At 50.9% G+C, this 17,192-nt stretch overlaps 1 protein-coding gene across 1 annotated transcript in view; it reads right to left on the bottom strand.

The window, feature by feature from the left end:
• LOC132574434 (uncharacterized) overlaps positions 1-17,192 on the bottom strand; it is a 128,202-nt gene that overhangs the window by 90,350 nt on the left and 20,660 nt on the right. Inside the window, exons 8-18 of the mRNA XM_060242788.1 lie at positions 13,348-13,413; positions 10,911-10,970; positions 10,583-10,642; positions 9,183-9,424; positions 8,812-9,095; positions 8,443-8,720; positions 7,006-7,604; positions 4,380-4,950; positions 2,099-2,298; positions 1,522-1,992; positions 1,123-1,409 (exon numbers count right to left, since the gene is read on the bottom strand). Coding sequence (XP_060098771.1) covers positions 1,123-1,409; positions 1,522-1,992; positions 2,099-2,298; positions 4,380-4,950; positions 7,006-7,604; positions 8,443-8,720; positions 8,812-9,095; positions 9,183-9,424; positions 10,583-10,642; positions 10,911-10,970; positions 13,348-13,413 — 3,118 coding nt within the window. The remainder of the gene's footprint in view (positions 1-1,122; positions 1,410-1,521; positions 1,993-2,098; positions 2,299-4,379; positions 4,951-7,005; positions 7,605-8,442; positions 8,721-8,811; positions 9,096-9,182; positions 9,425-10,582; positions 10,643-10,910; positions 10,971-13,347; positions 13,414-17,192) is intronic.

The following is a 17,192-nucleotide window of genomic DNA, read 5'->3' as shown; positions in this document are numbered from 1 at the left end:
GTTAAATGCAAGCCGAAAGAGTTTACTCTTGCATGTTTATTGCCTTTGCTGCCTTCCCACACAACTGATGCTATCCAGACCAAAGTTGCTATTTTTTCAATTTGTTAATTTCACTATTTTGCCACTGGATTCTAACTGTACTATTTTGCATGCTTAATCCATGCCCACCAGCTCTACGCAGCTCTACTCCCTGTACCCCATTTCATTAAATGACAAAGTGTGCATGCAATGTGTGCATTAACTGACAATTTGCACATTAACTAACATTCTGAATAACACCTCTTTGACTTAAAGAAGCTGCTGGACTCCAACCTGTTTCGTGTTAGCTTCCCTCCAGAACATGTGGAATTCACTGCCACAGGAGGTGGTGGCGGCCACAAGTATAGCCACCTTCAAGAGGGGTTTAGATAAAAATATGGAGCACAGGTCCATCAGTGGCTATTAGCCACAGTGTATGTGTGTATATAACATTTTTTGCCACTGTGTGACACAGAGTGTTGGACTTGATGGGCCGTTGGCCTGATCCAACATGGCTTCTCTTATGTTCTTATGTTCTAAGGTACCAGTGTAGGTCCATGATGGGAACTGGGTGACAGAAAGCCAATGTACAAGAGTCTGCCTTTCCATAGAGGAAGATGGGTAAGGTAGTTTGCAGCTCCATCCTTCTGTGCCATGGCTCCCCCAAAGCACTACAGGAGAACCATTACACAATTTGTGTGTGTGTAGTGTGTACATTTGTGTGTTTGTGTGTACGAGTATAAAGCAAGAGCTAATTCTGGATCCAAAAGGTCCGTGTCAGGCCTCTCTAAATAAATAAATTTCTTTGCCACCTGCAGGGAGTCAGCCTCAGCCTGCCATACGAGGCTTTCTTGTCTTGGGCCATTCCCGGCACGAGGGCTCTGTGTGAGTGAGTCAGTGATGGAGGGAAGGGAAGGGACCGTCCTTCACGCTCGTCCGCTTATGCAAGGCTTGTCATAGCCCCGTGTGGAAGGCGGGGTGCTGTATATATGTAAGAGTGATGGAGCCCTGGGGTTCAGGAAAGGCCATTCCAGGCTTTGCCTAGGAAGGCAGAGATCACCAGGCAGCTTTTGGCGACCCTCCTGGGTGTCCTGCAGCACTTACGCCCACTGGTCATCCTCCACCCTCCAGCTGCTGCCGAACACATCGGGGTTGAGTTCCAGGGTGCCATCTGGCTGCTGGAAGTCATCCAGCTGGCTGCCAGAGTAGGTGCCACACAGTCCACACAACTGGTGCTTGTGTCTTTCGTCCACCTGGACGAAAAGGTCTTGGTCGCCATCAAACTTCACCAGGAGGCCACCAGGACTGTGGATGACCACGTAAGGAGGCCTTTCCTCGACTTCAACCCCATGAGGCAAGCTCACAGGGACAGCGACTCTGCTGCCGTTCACCTGGGGAAAGGGGAGAGAAGAGAGACTCAGCCGACTGCAGACTGAGTGCAGAGCACAAACTGGGCCTGGACCGGATGCCAGCTGTGGGCTGCGTGTTGTGGGATCGCAATACAGAGCAGTCGGTTTGCGCAGCCAGGTCCACAGCAGCGATCCCACAAAAAACCACAGCCACGTGCTTACGATTCCCGAGCGCCGTACTCACATAGACCTCTCTGTTCTTCCTCAGAGCAATGTGCAGGCTCTGAACGGAGACGGCCACCGAGTTGAGAGCGGTCCAGGTGGAGCTCCAGCGATGCTCGTTCCTGGTCGTCACAGAGAACGGCTGGGCGGTGTTTGTGCAGGTCTTCACAGCTGTGTAGTTGCACCCGCCTTGGAAGTGGTACAGCTTCCCATCAAAGGTGACATAGTGTGGGTCGCCGTAGATGTGGCAGTGGGCCGTCGTCGGCGGGTAGCAGCCCAGGATCCCGTTCTGCACCTTGCAGATTTGGTCTGCTGGGCAGGTCTCTGTGCTGCAATTTAAGACCCCGTTTCCTAGGCAGCGGCAGTGCTTCTCGCAGTCACGTGTCCAGAAAGTTTCCTCTTTCTACAGAGGCAAGCAACAAAGAAGTGTTAGGTGTGTGGATCAGTTCCACGACTCACCGCACGACCCTTTCAAGGCCAAACATCTTGAACGGAGCACAGGTACAAACCTCATAATACTGGTCGTCCATTAGGCAGCCACAGTTTGCCACAGAGACACACTGCCCCCCGCTAAGCACAAATCCTTCCCGGCACTCGCAGTCCTCCACACAAGGCTTGCTGCAGTTCTGTGGGGCCAGGGAGTCGGAACATGTTGCCGGACAAGCGCTTGCGCACAAGCTGTAGTCGCTGTTGGCAGGACAGGGGATCGCTGGAAAGCAAAGGCACAACCATGGTCACGTTGGGAGACCCTCGCCGAGAGCCTGGGGGTCTGCATTTCTTTAGCACAAGTATTCTGTGCTTCTCAGCCACAAGGTCACTCAGGGACTCAGCTGGGTTCGAGGAAGGTGCTGGGGTTCCTGCATTGTGCAGGGGGTTGGACTAGATGACCGTGGAGGTCGCTTCCAACTCTGTGATTCTACGATTCTGATTGTATGAAAGTCCTCCAAGAGAAATGCAACATTTGAAAACACAACTGTTTCTTCCAGCCTCCTCTCCCGTTCCCCAGACATCAGTCTTTGCTGCTGAATGAATGCTTTTGGATAAGGGAGTGAGCAATGAAGAAACATTGAGACTGTTGGAAATATATATCTGTTGTGTATGTCCTTTGCAATGTTCTAAAGTTCCAGTCATTATAGGGTTAACACTGTGCCTGATTCCCTATTGTCTGCATGACCTGGGGAGAAGATACTGACTGCTGTCAATCAAGGTCTAGAAGCGGGAAAACCTGTTTGTTCTGTTTGGTCAGTTAGTCAGGTGAGCTCAGAGAGGACAAGAAGGAGGAGGAAGTGGTCTTCCATTAAGCACATCATCTTCTAGTGAAAGCATGTAGTTCTACAGTGTTTGTTATTTTCACCTCCCAGTACCCTTTCACTGTAGTAATAAATATGTTTTTGCTTTTTCATGTTAAATGCCTCTCAATGATGATTTGATCCAGTGATCCGTCGCACTGTCTGAGATAAAGAAATAGATTTTCAAACAGAATCCCCTATCCAAGACCACTGGGAAGCGAAGATGTCCTGTTTGAGATCTTACAACAAAAAATGCAAGCTAGCGATCAATTTACTAAGAAGTATATAGAAACCAGTCCAAATACCCAAAACATGTACGTTCAAGTCTATGAAGTACTTGTTTCTTTCCAGTCTTCATCAGACCTGGGACCAATATTGATTCAATTATATATTTTCTTTACACAATTTTTCAAAAAAGAGGGACGTAGAGCGCAAGAAGCCTCAAACTGAGCTGCAGCCAATGTGAAATTGCTGCTGGAGACGCTCTGCATCCCTCTTTTTTGAAAATTGTGTAAAGAATCTATATAATTGAATCAATATTAGTCCCAGGTCTGATGAAGACTGGAAAGAAACAAGAACTTCATCGATTGGCTTGTCACCACACTACATTGGGACCTGAATGTACATGTTTTGGATATTGGGACTGGTTTCTATATACTTCTTAGTAAAATGGTCACTAGCTTGCATTTTTTGTTGTATTATCCATTATAGTGATCTCTCTCGGATTGTATTCTGTTTGAGATCTTAGCAAAGCCACCTGCAAAGCTTCAGCAGCTCTAAGGTCTCCTCTCAAAGCATCAGGTTCTCTGTAGATCTCTCTATCCATCCACTTCCCCCTGTTTTTGAAGGGAAACGTAAGCCCTGACACCAGAGACTGGACCTGGGTCCTTCTACATGCAACCCTTATGCTCTGCACTGCTGGGCCGTGAACCCTCCACATACAGCTCAGAGGGGACTCATTCTGCATGTTCTCCCAGATAAGGTGAACAGATATCTTCACGGTATCTTTGGTTTTTCACCATCAAATCTGTGGCAGGAACGAGAGAACAACTGATGGTCAGGCCTGAACTGCCTACTCCAAATTGACTCAGGCCAATTTCCCACTCGCCTTCTGCCACTCTCACTCTCCTTTCCTCTGTGGGGCTTCTGTTGGATTTCACACTATCTGTCACAACTCGCTCCACCTCTTTCACGCAGTAAACAAGACCCTCTAAAAACTGGTTTCTGTTTGCCACACGGAAAAGGCAAAACGAGTCACAGCTCCAGGGGAGAGTGTGTGAAATCTGACGGAAGCCCCGCAGAGAAGAGGAGCGTGAGAGCGGCAAAAGGCTAGTGGGGGGTCGGTCTTGGTGTTCCCCCCAAACAGGGGCTGCAGTGGAGAGCCACCTCCGAAACTTTTAGGAAACAAAGCATCTGTTTGCTATTGGAAACTCATTAGTGGCATCTATCCAGAACAACCCCTCCGTCTCCTCCACAAGTGCTTTCCTGGAGAGCTACTCACGGCAGAAAGTGGCATTCCTCCAGTTGGGAAGGCTCACACCGGCTCTTTGGCAGGCATCGGAGTAGGTCCCCAGATCATTGCAGAGCATCTGCTGGCTGCCTTGCAAGGCACACAGGTCAAAGATGCAGCTCTCGAAAAAGGTCTCAGGGTTGATCACCCCATGGCAGGCGGCAAAAGGCCCCTCGGGGCTGGTCAGCAGCCCGCAGAAGTTCTCTGTCTTGTAGAGCTCTTCCTGCTGCGGGGTGCACACAAGGGGCGGGTGAGGGTCGCAGTTTGGATCATCGTGCTCAGCGCCTGCCACTCTCCAGCTGTTTCCCAGCTCATTCGTGTTCCCAGCTTGCTGCCCGTTGGGCATCAGATAGTCATCCTGCCGGCGGCTGTTGAAGTTCCCGCACATGCCGCAGGTCAGGTTGGCGTAGGAGGTGGGCAGCCTGATTTCCACAGAGTGATCCGTGTCGTAGGAGACAGTCAGCCGGAAGTCCGTCTCCAGAGTGACGTAGCGTCCGCTCCTGCTCACCACGACCGAGCCGTTAGCCCTCCTGACGGGGAGGGTCGTCCATTGTTCGTTGACCTAAAGGGCAAAACCAGCCATGAGAACCATCGCGTGGGTGGGATCTCTGAAGACCACCTCAAAGAAATTACATGGCATCCTCCCACCAAATATGCCTGGCGTTTTTTACTGGGAGTACCAAATGTGGAGGGAGTGGTTAGATGAAGAGGAGTAGCTGATTGACTCTGGTGGTTATTGTAGTCAGAAATGGTGCATTTTAAAAAAGAAAATCTATGTGCCATTCCAGAGATTAATGTGAGTCAGCTCACAACTAATATAATACACCAAAACCAAACAAGCTGCCCCCAAAGGGCCATTTCTGTCCTGCTGGATGCTCAGCCTTTTTCACCAGTCTGTCTGGCACTCAGCCTAGCTGACTGGAGCGCCTTCTAGGCATGACCAAATGCACAGACCCGTTAAGCACTTAAATCCTCTTCATTGTACTTAGGGTTGCCAAGTCCAATTCAAGAAATATCTGGGGACTTTGGGGGTGGAGCCAGGAGACTTTGGGGGTGGAGCCAAGATCAAGGCTGTGACAAGCATCATTGAACTCCAAAGGGAGTTCTGGCCATCACACATCAAGGGATGGCACACCTTTTCAATGCCTTCGTTCCATAGGATATAATGAGGGATAGGGGCACCTTCTTTTAAGGCTCATAGACTTGGACCCCCTGGTCCAATAGTTTTGAAACTTGGGGGATATTTTGGGGAGAGGGACTAGATGCTGTACTGAAAATGTGGTGCCTCTACCTCAAAAAAACAGCCCCTCCCCAGAGCCCCAGATACCCGCGGATCAATTCTCCATTATATTCAATGGGAATAAATCTCCATAGGGAATAACAGAGTTCCCAGCAGGCATTTCCCTCCCCTCCCCCTGCTTTCTGATGACCCTGAAGCGGGGGAGGGGAGGGCCTCCAAACTGGGGGATCCCCTGCCCCCACCTGGGGATTGACAACCCTATCCTAGAGAGGACAGGAAGCCAATCCACCAGGGTCTGTCCCAGAATGCTTCAGGAGGGTGGGCACTTCCTGGGCAGGAATTGAAGTTTACATTCATGTTTTTGGGGGCAGGGGAGTGCAGTTCAAGGCAGTTCTCAGTGGGTGCTGGAAGAAGCAGAGCTGTGCTCCTCGGCCAAAGGGGGAGGCCACGTTGGAGAGCATGCGTGACCATCTCATTCTCAACTGGAGTAACTAGTGTTGCCAGCCTCCAGGAGGGGTCTGGAAAACTGCTGCTTTTACATTTGAGCTCCAGCTGGGGGGAATCAGCTCCCCTGGAGAAAATGGTTGCCTGGAAGGGTGGAGTCCAGGGTATCTTATCATGCTGCGGCCCTTCCCTTCTCCAAACCCCGCCCTCTCCCAAATCCGCCCCCAAAGTCTCCCGGTATCTTCCAATCCAGACCTGGTAGCCCTGAGAGTAACTCAGTAAGGGGCCTGCCCCACATCCCACCCTGTGGAACCGAGCAGAGCCAGACTGTCCTTCAGGAGAACAGCTTTAGGAATCTGCCACAGGAGAGAATATGTGTGGAAGGAGCACGTCAGATATGAGATCCTCATGGAGTTTGCACAGAAGTCTCCAGTGAGGAGGGGAAAGCAAAGGGGTGGTTCAGCAAGACTAGAAATACTGAATAGTGTAAACTGTCAGGAGAAACGTTAACAGGGTGAGTGGCAAGGCAATATTGACAGAGAACAAATGCCGCATCCCAAGGATTTTATGTTTCCTGAGCAGTGGAGGAAGAAGAAAAGGCTGGAGAGCCAGTTTGGTGTAGTGGTTAAGTGCACGGACTCTTATCTGGGAGAACTGGGTTTGATTCCCCACTCCTGCACTTGCACCTGCTGGAATGGCCTTGGGTCAGCCAGAGCTCTGGCAGAGGTTGTCCTTGAAAGGGCAGCTGCTGTGAGAGCCCTCTCCAGCCTCACCCACCTCACAGGGTGTCTGTTGTGGGGGAGAAAGGTAAAGGAGATTGTGAGCCACTCTGAGACTCTTCGGAGTGGAGGGCGGGATATAAATCCAATATCTTCTTCAATATCTTCTTCATCCCCTGTTTAGCCCAGACTGCAGACCTTCCCCACCACTTACCAGCACTTGACTCGGCTGCTGCTTCACAATCTCGATGTGCTGCCCGTAGACCTCCACTGAGACCCTTTGGACGTAAGACACGGAGGAGATCCCACGATTCTCGTTCTTTGCCTCAATGTTGAAGGAGGGCAGGCTGCTGGAGTTGGCACACACCTTGGCAAGGGTGTAGGTACACGTGCCCATGAAGTGAAGTGTCTCTTTGTCAAAGGTGTTGTAATGGGGGTCGTTGTGCACTCGGCAGATCCCAAACGTCTCAGGGTAGCAGCCCGGAACCCCGTTCTGAATCCCGCAGAAGGTGTCTTTCGGGCAGAACGCAGGGGAGCACTTCATTCCGCCGCCTCGACTGGGGCACGTGCATTTAGCGGAGCAAGTGTCATCGGTCCAGAATTCCGAGCCAACTGGGTAGTGCTTGTCCTCGTGCCAGCATCCACAGAGTTGCCTTGGCACGCACTTGCCGTTGTTGAGAAGGAAGCCACTGTCACAGACGCACCCCTCCACACATGGCAGGCCGCAGGTGGTGGGAGCCGCGGGATCCACACAGGTGGCAGGACAGGGGCTTGTGCAGGGCTCAAAGTGGCTGTTGGGAGGGCAGGAAACAGCTGCAGAAAGCAAACAGATCACTCTTAGACCTCAGGAGATGATAGACCATTCCCAAGCACCAGCCCATTTCCCCCTTTCTGTTTCCCTAGAGCCCAAGTCCTTCTCTTGCTTTCTTTTAGGGCACTTCCCACATTACGCTCTTCAGGAGTTCATTCTGGGTAGGAAGGGGGGATGCAAGAAAAGTGGACATCCCAGAAGAATGGTCTTCAGAGAACTGTGACAGCCTTCAGTTTCCCATTCCCTCTCCCTTCGGGGCAAATGTGGAGTTGATTGCAACATGGCTGTGCCTTGTGTGACAGGACGGAAGAAGAATTTTGGGGGACAACATTCCCACCCAGCCCTACTCTAGCCTCCAAGGCATGTTAGCTTCAATGAGATTCCATCTCCTGAGAGATCCAAGGCTATCCGGGACACCAAGGACCATAACAGCGTCATAGAGCCAAGCATCCAGCTCCCTTTGGCCTGTGACGATGGCTACAAAGACTTCCAAGGACAGTGGAGACAGGAAAACTCTCTCCACTGTGGAGCAGCAACACCATCCTTCTTGCTAAGGAGACCTGCAGCTGTCGGTCCCGTCCTGGTCACCACAAGATAATTTAACATGGGGAAAAGAACGCCTGAAATATGCCTTCATGTTTTGACTCAGCCTGACTTGAAAACTCTCTTGCTAACCCAGGAATTCAACGAGGACTGAAAGGAGGCAATTTTCTCTGAGAGGAAGGGTACGATATCGTTGATGAGAAGAGTATCCCCCCATCTGCTTGACTTGTGACCCATCCCTCCTGTACACATGTTCTGCCCGCGAGGCCCCGGGGCTGGCTGCCCCTCAGGACTTACGGCAGAAGGTGCCATTCCTCCAAGATTCAACTGGGACCCCCAGGGACTGGCAGGCATCTGCGTAGGACTGCAGACTCCTGCAAAGGGAATCGGGATCCAGGCGCAGCTCGCACTGGTCGTAAACGCAGCTGGTGAAGTGGCTGGTGGGCTCCAGGGTGCCGTGGCAGTGGCGGAAGGGGCCCGCCGCATCGGTGAGGAGTCCACAGAATGAGGTGCTCTGGGCCACTTCCTTCTCCTCCTCCGTGCAGCTGGGGCCAGATCCTGAACCTGAGGAGCAACTGAAGACAAGCAAAAGCTCCAGGTTGATCTACGGACTGACCGCCATTGCTCTTTTCAGAAGAAGCCCCCCCTGGAAGGTGGAGTGCAAACCTGGTGTGGTTGGCAACTTGCCAGCTGTTGCCCAGGCTGGTGGAATCCGGCTCCAGCTCTCCGTCGGGGTTCAGGAAGTCATCTCGGGGGTTCCCGTTGTAGTTCCCGCACAACCCGCAAACATGACCCTGGTAGGGACTCGGGAGCGTCACTTCCACTTGGTGGTCTCCGTTGAACTTGACCCTCAAGCCGAAGTCTGCAGAGACCACCGTGTAGAAGCCGCTGGAGGAGATCTGCACGCCGGGCGTTGGGGTGCTGGGCACCACTTTCTGCTCCCCATTGACCTGCAGACAGAATCAGACCAGTCCTTTCAAGGCTGCTGCTAGACGGTCCTTGCGGGACGTTCATTCTCACCCCCCACCAAGACAAACCTTGACTGTTCGGCCCTTCTCCAGCAGGATCCGCACCCCGTGCACATCGACCGTCACGCTTTGGACATAGGAGACCCGGGTGTTGCCCCCGCGGTGTTCATTGGTGGCTTCCACGTTGAAAGAGGGCAGAGAAGTGTTTTGGCCGCACAGCTGAGACAAGGTGTAGGTACAATTGCCCATGAAGTGGTGGGTTTGCTTGTCAAAGGTGTAGTAATGGGGGTCCCCTGACACCGTGCAGGATCCTGTGGGGAAGGAAGGCAGAGTCAGGCCTCAGCTGCTCCCTTTGGGAAGAGGAAGGAGGCCAGGCATGGGTCAGCATCATCTCTTTGGGTCTTGCTGCAAGCCCCACAAGATGGAGACAACCTTTGCGGTGCCAGTCTTCCCTTGGAGAAGACCACTGATGTCCTCCTTCTAAGCTCTTGGTAAGCAGGAAGGGAGAAGGACTAGAACAAGAGCAACCGACAGCCCTGGGCGTGGTGGGATTGAGACGAAATTAGGGTAAATCCTGGCGCTCCTATAGCACAGAGCGCCTCTGTCTGCCAGTGTCAAACCTTGTGTTCTAACCTCCTAAACAGCCAGTATGGAGTGGCCTTGGGTTAGCCTTAGCTATCGCAGGAGTTGTCCTTGAAAGGGGAGCTGCTGTGGGAGCCCTCTCAGCCCCACCCACCTCACATGGTGTCTGTTGTGGGGGAGGAAGGGAAAGGAGATTGTGAGCCGCTCTGAGTCTCTGTCCTTGAAAGGGGAGCTGCTGTGAGAGCCCTCTCAGCCCCACCCACCTCTCAGGGTGTCTGTTTTGGGGGGAGAAGATATAGGAGATTGTGAGCCGCTCATAGTCTCTGATTTAGGGAGAAGGGCGGGGTATAAATCTGCCCCCACCTCACAGGGCGTCTGTTGTGGGGGGAGAAGATAGAGGAGATTGTGAGCCGCTCATAGTCTCTGATTTAGGGAGAAGGGCGGGGTATAAATCTGCCCCCACCTCACAGGGCGTCTGTTGTGGGGGCAGAAGATAGAGGAGATTGTGAGCCGCTCTGAGTCTCTTATTCATGAAGAAGGATGGGGTATAAATCTGCAATTCTTCTTCTTCCCATTTTGAACATATTTGCTCTCCACGTCTTATACTTGCATGTAGCTAAGTGCTAGACTAAAGGATTTCTGATTGACACTTCTGGAGAACTGGCTCCAGAACTGGGATTCCACCCATCTACCTTAGAAGAAATGGGTTGCCTCACCCTTGCCTAGCTGGATGGCCTCTCGCAGGGGAAAGCTGCCTGCCAGGCAGTGAGTCCTCAAAGCAAAGACTCCCCTGTGTGGCTTATTCTTCATTCCCCAGTCCCTGCAGCTTAGGAGGGGGAACAAAAGGACCAGGAAGGGGCAGACTGCAGGAAACTAGCCGTACTCACCCCAAGTGATGGGGACAGAGGTGGTGGTCGTAGTCGTGATAATCTCAGGTGCTGTGGTTTCTGTAAGAAGACAATGACATTTCTTCTTTTATTCAGGCTGAGAGCACACTCAGAGGAAACAACAGCAACAACAACAGATTCCAACTCCTGAACAGACACGCTTTCCCTAAGAGAGGAGCTTTCCTCTGCTTAGCAAGGGGGGTGAGGTGAAGGCTGTGGCAGAAGAAGACCCCAGCGGAACTGAATCCCTGAATGCACGGATGCCCCCTGGGGCTTAGCCCTGGCTGGTGCAGGACTTGTCTTCTGCAGAACAGTCACCATCACTCACCTTCCAATGTAAGCCCTGGGGTAGTTGATGCTGCAGGGCCAGATGTGGAACTGGAGGGAGCTAGAAGATGGAATGAAAGTGAAACATTTAGAGACTGTCAAGCATGGTGGAATTCCATCGTTAATTCATTGCTTTATGGTCCTGCCTAACCTGGTCTGTGAAGTATCATGGAGGACCTAACTTTGTTAGCTTGTTATTCTTTTCCTTCCCCCCTTCCTTGCTTTATGGCTTATAATTAGAAATAGTGAGAATTGAAACTAAGTAGTCAGCACCTTCCCATACATTCCAGTAGGGGAGTGAGAGACATCTGGAGAAGCAAGGACACAGTCCTGATAACGGTATGGGAAAGTAGACAGTTATGATTGTTTATGGGTAAATGCTACCCCGCAACCAGTTTGGTGTAGTGGTTAAGTGTGCGGACTCTTATCTGGGAGAACCGGGTTTGATTCCCCACTCCTCCACTTGCACCTGCTAGCATGGCCTTGGGTCAGCCATAGCTCTGGCAGATGTTGTCCTTGGAAGGGCAGCTGCTGTGAGAGCCCTCTCCAGCCCCACCCACCTCACAGGGTGTTTGTTGTGGGGGAGAAAGGTAAAGGAGATTGTGAGCTGCTCTGAGACTCTTCAGAGTGGAGGGCGGGATATAAATCCAATATCTTCTTCTTCTTCTTCCCTTGGAATCCCTTTGAAGTAGCCCTTAAAAGTATTGTATCAATGTATTGTTGGCATTACTCTCAAGAACCTGTTACCAAAGTATCGGTCTATCAATAAACGCAGTCTTTGTATCAACTTCGACTCGTCATTGAACCCGCATGCTTGACAGAGACAATGAAGGGGAGTTGGTCAAGACCTGTGGCCAAATCATGCATTCCCATAGATGCCTCAAGGGTGGCTCTCGAGGAATGCAGCCCAACAACCTCTTCTTCCTGACCGGGAGTTTTATCAACATCCCATCCGCCACCACTGCCCAGGTCAGGCCAGGTAAAAGAAACTCTTCCATAAGTCTCCAGGAAAAGCTTGCTCTAGGGTTATCAGCCTCCCAAACTCTGTCCCTTGCTACATTTCCCCAGCCTCACTGGAGGGGTGCGTGTGGATGTGTGGCCAGACCCTCTCTCTGTATCTCAACTGGTCACTTTGGGAAGAGGAAGAAGGCCAGTCCATGGCTCAGCATAAGACCCTTCGATCTCATCACAAGCTTCCACAAGATAGACAAGCTTTGCAGTGCCAGTCTTCCCTTGGAGAAGTCCACTGATGCCGTCCTTCTGAACTGTTGGTAAGCACGAAGGGAGGACTACTAGAGCAAGAGCAACTGACAGCCCTGGGAGGGGTGGGATTGAGGCCAACTCAGGACAAGCCCTGGAGCTCCCAAGGCTCAGAGTGCCTCTGTCTGCCAGTGTGAAGCCTCATCTTCTAACCTCCAAAAAAGCCAGTACGGAAAGCTGCTGATTAGAAAATCCTTGCTTTTCACACCTTATCGTTGCATGTAGTAAGGGGTCAAACGAAAGGATTTTTTTTTTGTAATAAACATTTTTTATCAGTAACATATGGTAGCAAAACTATATCTACATCTTATAAAGACTTAGAAAAGAGAAATTCTTCTACCCCATATCTTACTTTTCCCCCACCCCTCCCCCCGTTACTTGACCCCCGCCAGTGTTATTTACTTAAAAAAACAACAACTATTAAAGGTATCTTTAACTATTAGAAAACCAAAAGTTATACTTTTGTTTTTTTTAAAAAAAATGGAAAACTTAATCATTATCAAAAATTGTCCAATGTCCTTTTATTTTCCACTCTTTTTCTACACATCTTCTGAACTTCTTCCACTCCAACTTAAAAAGCTCCAAATCATAGTCTCTTAATTTTCTTGTTAATTTGTCCATTTCACTCCATGACATAACTTTTATAATCCAGTCCCATTTCTCTGGTATTTTTTCTTGCTTCCACAGCTGCGCATACAATGTCCTAGCAGCTGAGAGCAAGTACCATATTAAAGTTCTGTCTTCTTTTGGAAATTTTTCCATTTGTAATCCCAGCAGAAAAGTCTCTGCAACTTTGTTAAATTCATATCCCAAAATCTTAGAAATCTCTTGCTGAATCATTTGCCAAAACATTTTAGCTCTTTCACAAGTCCACCACATATGGTAGAAAGAACCTTCATGCTTTTTACATTTCCAACACCTGTCTGGCAAAACTAAAGGATTTCTGACTGACACTTCTGGAGAACTGGGATTCCTCCCATCTATCTTGGAAGAAATGGGTTGCTTCACCCTTGCCTAGCCAGATGGCCCCTCCATGGGAAACCGGCCTGCCAGGCAGTGAGTCCTCAAAGCAAAGACTCTCGTGTGTGGCTTATTCTTCTTTCCCCAGGCCCTGCAATTTAGGAGGGGGAACAAAAGGACCAGGAAGGGGCAGATTGCAGGAGACTAGCCATACTCACCCCAAGTGATGGGGACAGAGGTGGTGGTGGTGGTCACAGGCGTGATACTCTCAGGTGTTGTGGTTTCTGTAACAAGACAATGACATGTCTCCTTTTATTCAGGCTAAGAGCACACCAACAACACACACCAACTCCTGCACAGACACCTCTTCACAAAGAGGGGACCTTTCCTCCCCTTCCCGAGTGGAGTTAGGGGAAGGCTCTGGCAGAAGAAGGCCCCAGCAGAACTGAATCTCTGAATGCACAGGTGCCCCCTGGGTCTCAGGGTTGGTAAAAGGCTGATCATTGGAGCTTCTGCAGGTCACAGTGGAGATGGGGGGATGCCTGGGGCAGGCAGGCCTCTGCCAAGACGTTTAGCAGTTTATAGGGCAAGAATTCACTGTCACAGGTGCTGGGGTGGGGGGCACAGTGAGAAAACTTCTAGTGCCCTGGCCCCACTGATGGACCTCCTGATGGTGCCTGGTTTTTTTGGCCACTGTGTGACACAGAGTGTTGGACTGGATGGGCCATTGGCCTGATCCAACATGGCTTCTCTTATGTCTGCGGCAGTGATGCTCTATATCCTTGGTGCTTGGGGGGCACAGTGGGAGGGCTTCCAATGTTCTGGCCCCATTGATGGACCTCCTGATGGCACCTTGTTTTTTTGGCCACTGTGTGACACAGAGTGTTGGACTGGATGGGCCATTGGCCTGATCCAACAGAGTTTCTCTTTTGTTCTTATGTCTGGGGCAATGATGCGCTGTATTCTTGGTACTTGGGCAGGGGGCACAGTGGCCGGGCTTCTAGTGTCCTGGCCCCACTGATGGACCTCCTGATGGCACCTGTTTTTCCCAATTCTCTTTCGCCCTAATTAATAAACTTTACTTTTAAGACTAAAACACATGTGTACTGTGTTTTTCTTATGCTCCTATATATTTTTAATACCCAGCAGTCTCCCATAAAGTTGCCAACACTGTGTGCCTGGGATCTCCCAGAATTATACTGGAGCTCCATATAGAGATCAGCCCCCCCCCCCTGGATAAAATGGCTGCATTGGATGGTGAACGCAAAGGCCTTCGAACCCACTGAGGTCCCTCCTCTCCCCAAACCCAGCCCTTCCCAGGCTCCACTCCCAAATTTCCAGGAATTTCCTAAACTGAAGGTGACAACTGTTAAATAGTGGGCCTGATACATGAAGAGGTGAGGTTTGCAGTGATCATAGGTCTTTATTCAGGTTACAGCATGATCTGTTAGAACTAAAGACTGCCTAACTGGGCCAATGTGGCCAACTATATACTACATGCAGGGTTCCTGGCACTAGAACGTCAGTGTCTGGGGCAGTGATGCTCTGTATTCTGGGTGCTTGGGAAGGGGGGCACAGTGGGAGGCCTTCTAGTCTCCTGGCCCCACAGATGGACCTCCTGATGGCACCTGGTTTTTTGGCCACTGTGTGACACAAAGTGTTGGGCTGGATGGAACACTGGCCTGATCCAACATGGCTTCTCTTATGTTCTTATGTGACACAGAGTGTTGGACTGGATGGGCCACTGGCCTGATCCAACAGGGCTTCTCTTATGTCCTTACGTGACCCAGAGTGTTGGACTGGATGGGCCATTGGCCTGACCCAAGATGGCTTCTCTTATATCCTTAAGTGACACAGAGTGTTGGACTGGATGGGCCATTGGCCTGACCCAAGATGGCTTCTCTTATGTCCTTAAGTGATACAGAGTGTTGGACTGGATGGGCCATTGGCCTGACCCAAGATGGCTTCTCTTATGTCCTTAAGTGACACAGAGTGTTGGACTGGATAGGCCATTGGCCTGACCCAAGATGGCTTCTCTTATGTCCTTAAGTGACCCAGAGTGTTGGACTGGATGGGCCATTGGCCTGACCCAAGATGGCTTCTCTTATGTCCTTAAGTGACCCAGAGTGATGGACTGGATGGGCCATTGGCCTGACCCAAGATGGCTTCTCTTATGTCCTTAAGTGACACAGAGTGTTGGACTGGATAGGCCATTGGCCTGACCAAAGATGGCTTCTCTTATGTCCTTATGTGACACAGAGTGCTGGACTGGATGGGCCATTGGCCTGATCCAACATGGCTTCTCTTATGTTCTTATGTGTGACACAGAGTGTTGAACTGGAGGGGCCATTGGCCTGACCCAAGATGGCTTCTCTTATGTCCTTATGTGACACAGAGTGTTGGACTAGATGGGCCATTAGCCTGACCCAAGATGGCTTCTCTTATGTTCTGATTTGGAAGGCCCCTTTTCCCATCTAGCCCTCTGCTCCCCCCTCTCTCCCTCATCTTCTCCACGAAGGGAATGCCACTTCACACTCCCAGTATGTAGCCAGTGATGGCCTGGGGTCCTCTCCAGCCACTATGGGGCACAGAGCTCCCCAGCATCCCCTTCCCAGGCACACCTCTGTTCCCCAAGGATGCCAATCAAGCGTCTACCAGACCAGTGTCTCGGAGGTGGTACCCAGAGCAGGACCGGACCAGCCTCCCCCCTCTGCTTCTGTCCCCCACAGGGGCCCCCATCTCTGGGTTCTGGGGACTGTCCTGGTCCAGTTCACCTACCTGGTTCAGGAGTGGAAATGAAGTGTGTGGATGGCTCCGTTGGGAAGGTGGAAGGAGCTAAGCAAAGAAGGAGATAGGAATCAGTGGAAGCCAATCAATTTACTTTGCCCGTTAGCAAAAGTTCAGCAGAAGTGCCTTTGTGAGAGAATGAAGGCAACACGATGACAAACAATAGTGGTGGAGAAGCTGTCTGAACAACACGGAATATATTTCTCACTATCTGTTTGTGTGTGAGAGAGATCAAAATGGGAAGCCACTTACAGAATTTTTGAGTAAGGTTAAAGCATATGAAAACATTTTCAGTGAAGGCATTTTCATATGTATAATGCACCTGGGTTTTTTGGCCCCTGTGTGACCCAGAGTGTGGGACTGGATGGGCCATTGGCCTGACCCAAGATGGCTTCTCTTATGTCCTTAAGTGACACAGAGTGTTGGACTGGATGGGCTATTGGCCTGACCCAAGATGGCTTCTCTTATGTCCTTATGTGACCCAGAGTGTTGGACTGGATGGGCCATTGGCCTGACCCAAGATGGCTTCTCTTATGTGTGACACAGAGGGTTGAACTGGAGGGGCCATTGGCCTGACCCAAGATGGCTTCTCTTATGTCCTTATGTGACACAGAGTGTTGGACTGGATGGGCCATTGGCCTGACCCAAGATGGCTTCTTTTATGTGTGACACAGAGGGTTGAACTGGAGGGGCCATTGGCCTGACCCAAGATGGCTTCTCTTATGTCCTTAAGTGACACAGAGTGTTGGACTGGATGGGCTATTGGCCTGACCCAAGATGGCTTCTCTTATGTCCTTATGTGACCCAGAGTGTTGGACTGGATGGGCCATTGGCCTGACCCAAGATGGCTTCTCTTATGTGTGACACAGAGGGTTGAACTGGAGGGGCCATTGGCCTGACCCAAGATGGCTTCTCTTATGTCCTTATGTGACACAGAGTGTTGGACTGGATGGGCCATTGGCCTGACCCAAGATGGCTTCTTTTATGTGTGACACAGAGGGTTGAACTGGAGGGGCCATTGGCCTGACCCAAGATGGCTTCTCTTATGTCCTTATGTGACACAGAGTGTTGGACTGGATGGGCCATTGGCCTGACCCAAGATGGCTTCTTTTATGTTCTGATTTGGAAGGCCCCTTTTCCCATCTAGCCCTCTGCTCCCCCCTCTCTCCCTCATCTTCTCCACGAAGGGAATGCCACTTCACACTCCCAGTATGTAGCCAGCGATGGCCTGGGGTCCTCTCCAGCCACTATGGGGCCCAGAGCTCCCCAGCATCCC

Source organism: Heteronotia binoei, chromosome 6 (genome assembly GCF_032191835.1).
Source record: "Heteronotia binoei isolate CCM8104 ecotype False Entrance Well chromosome 6, APGP_CSIRO_Hbin_v1, whole genome shotgun sequence".
Lineage (NCBI taxonomy): Eukaryota > Metazoa > Chordata > Lepidosauria > Squamata > Gekkonidae > Heteronotia > Heteronotia binoei.
The sequence above is the reverse complement of the archived record's forward strand: the minus strand, read 5'-3'. Positions and strand labels throughout refer to the sequence as shown.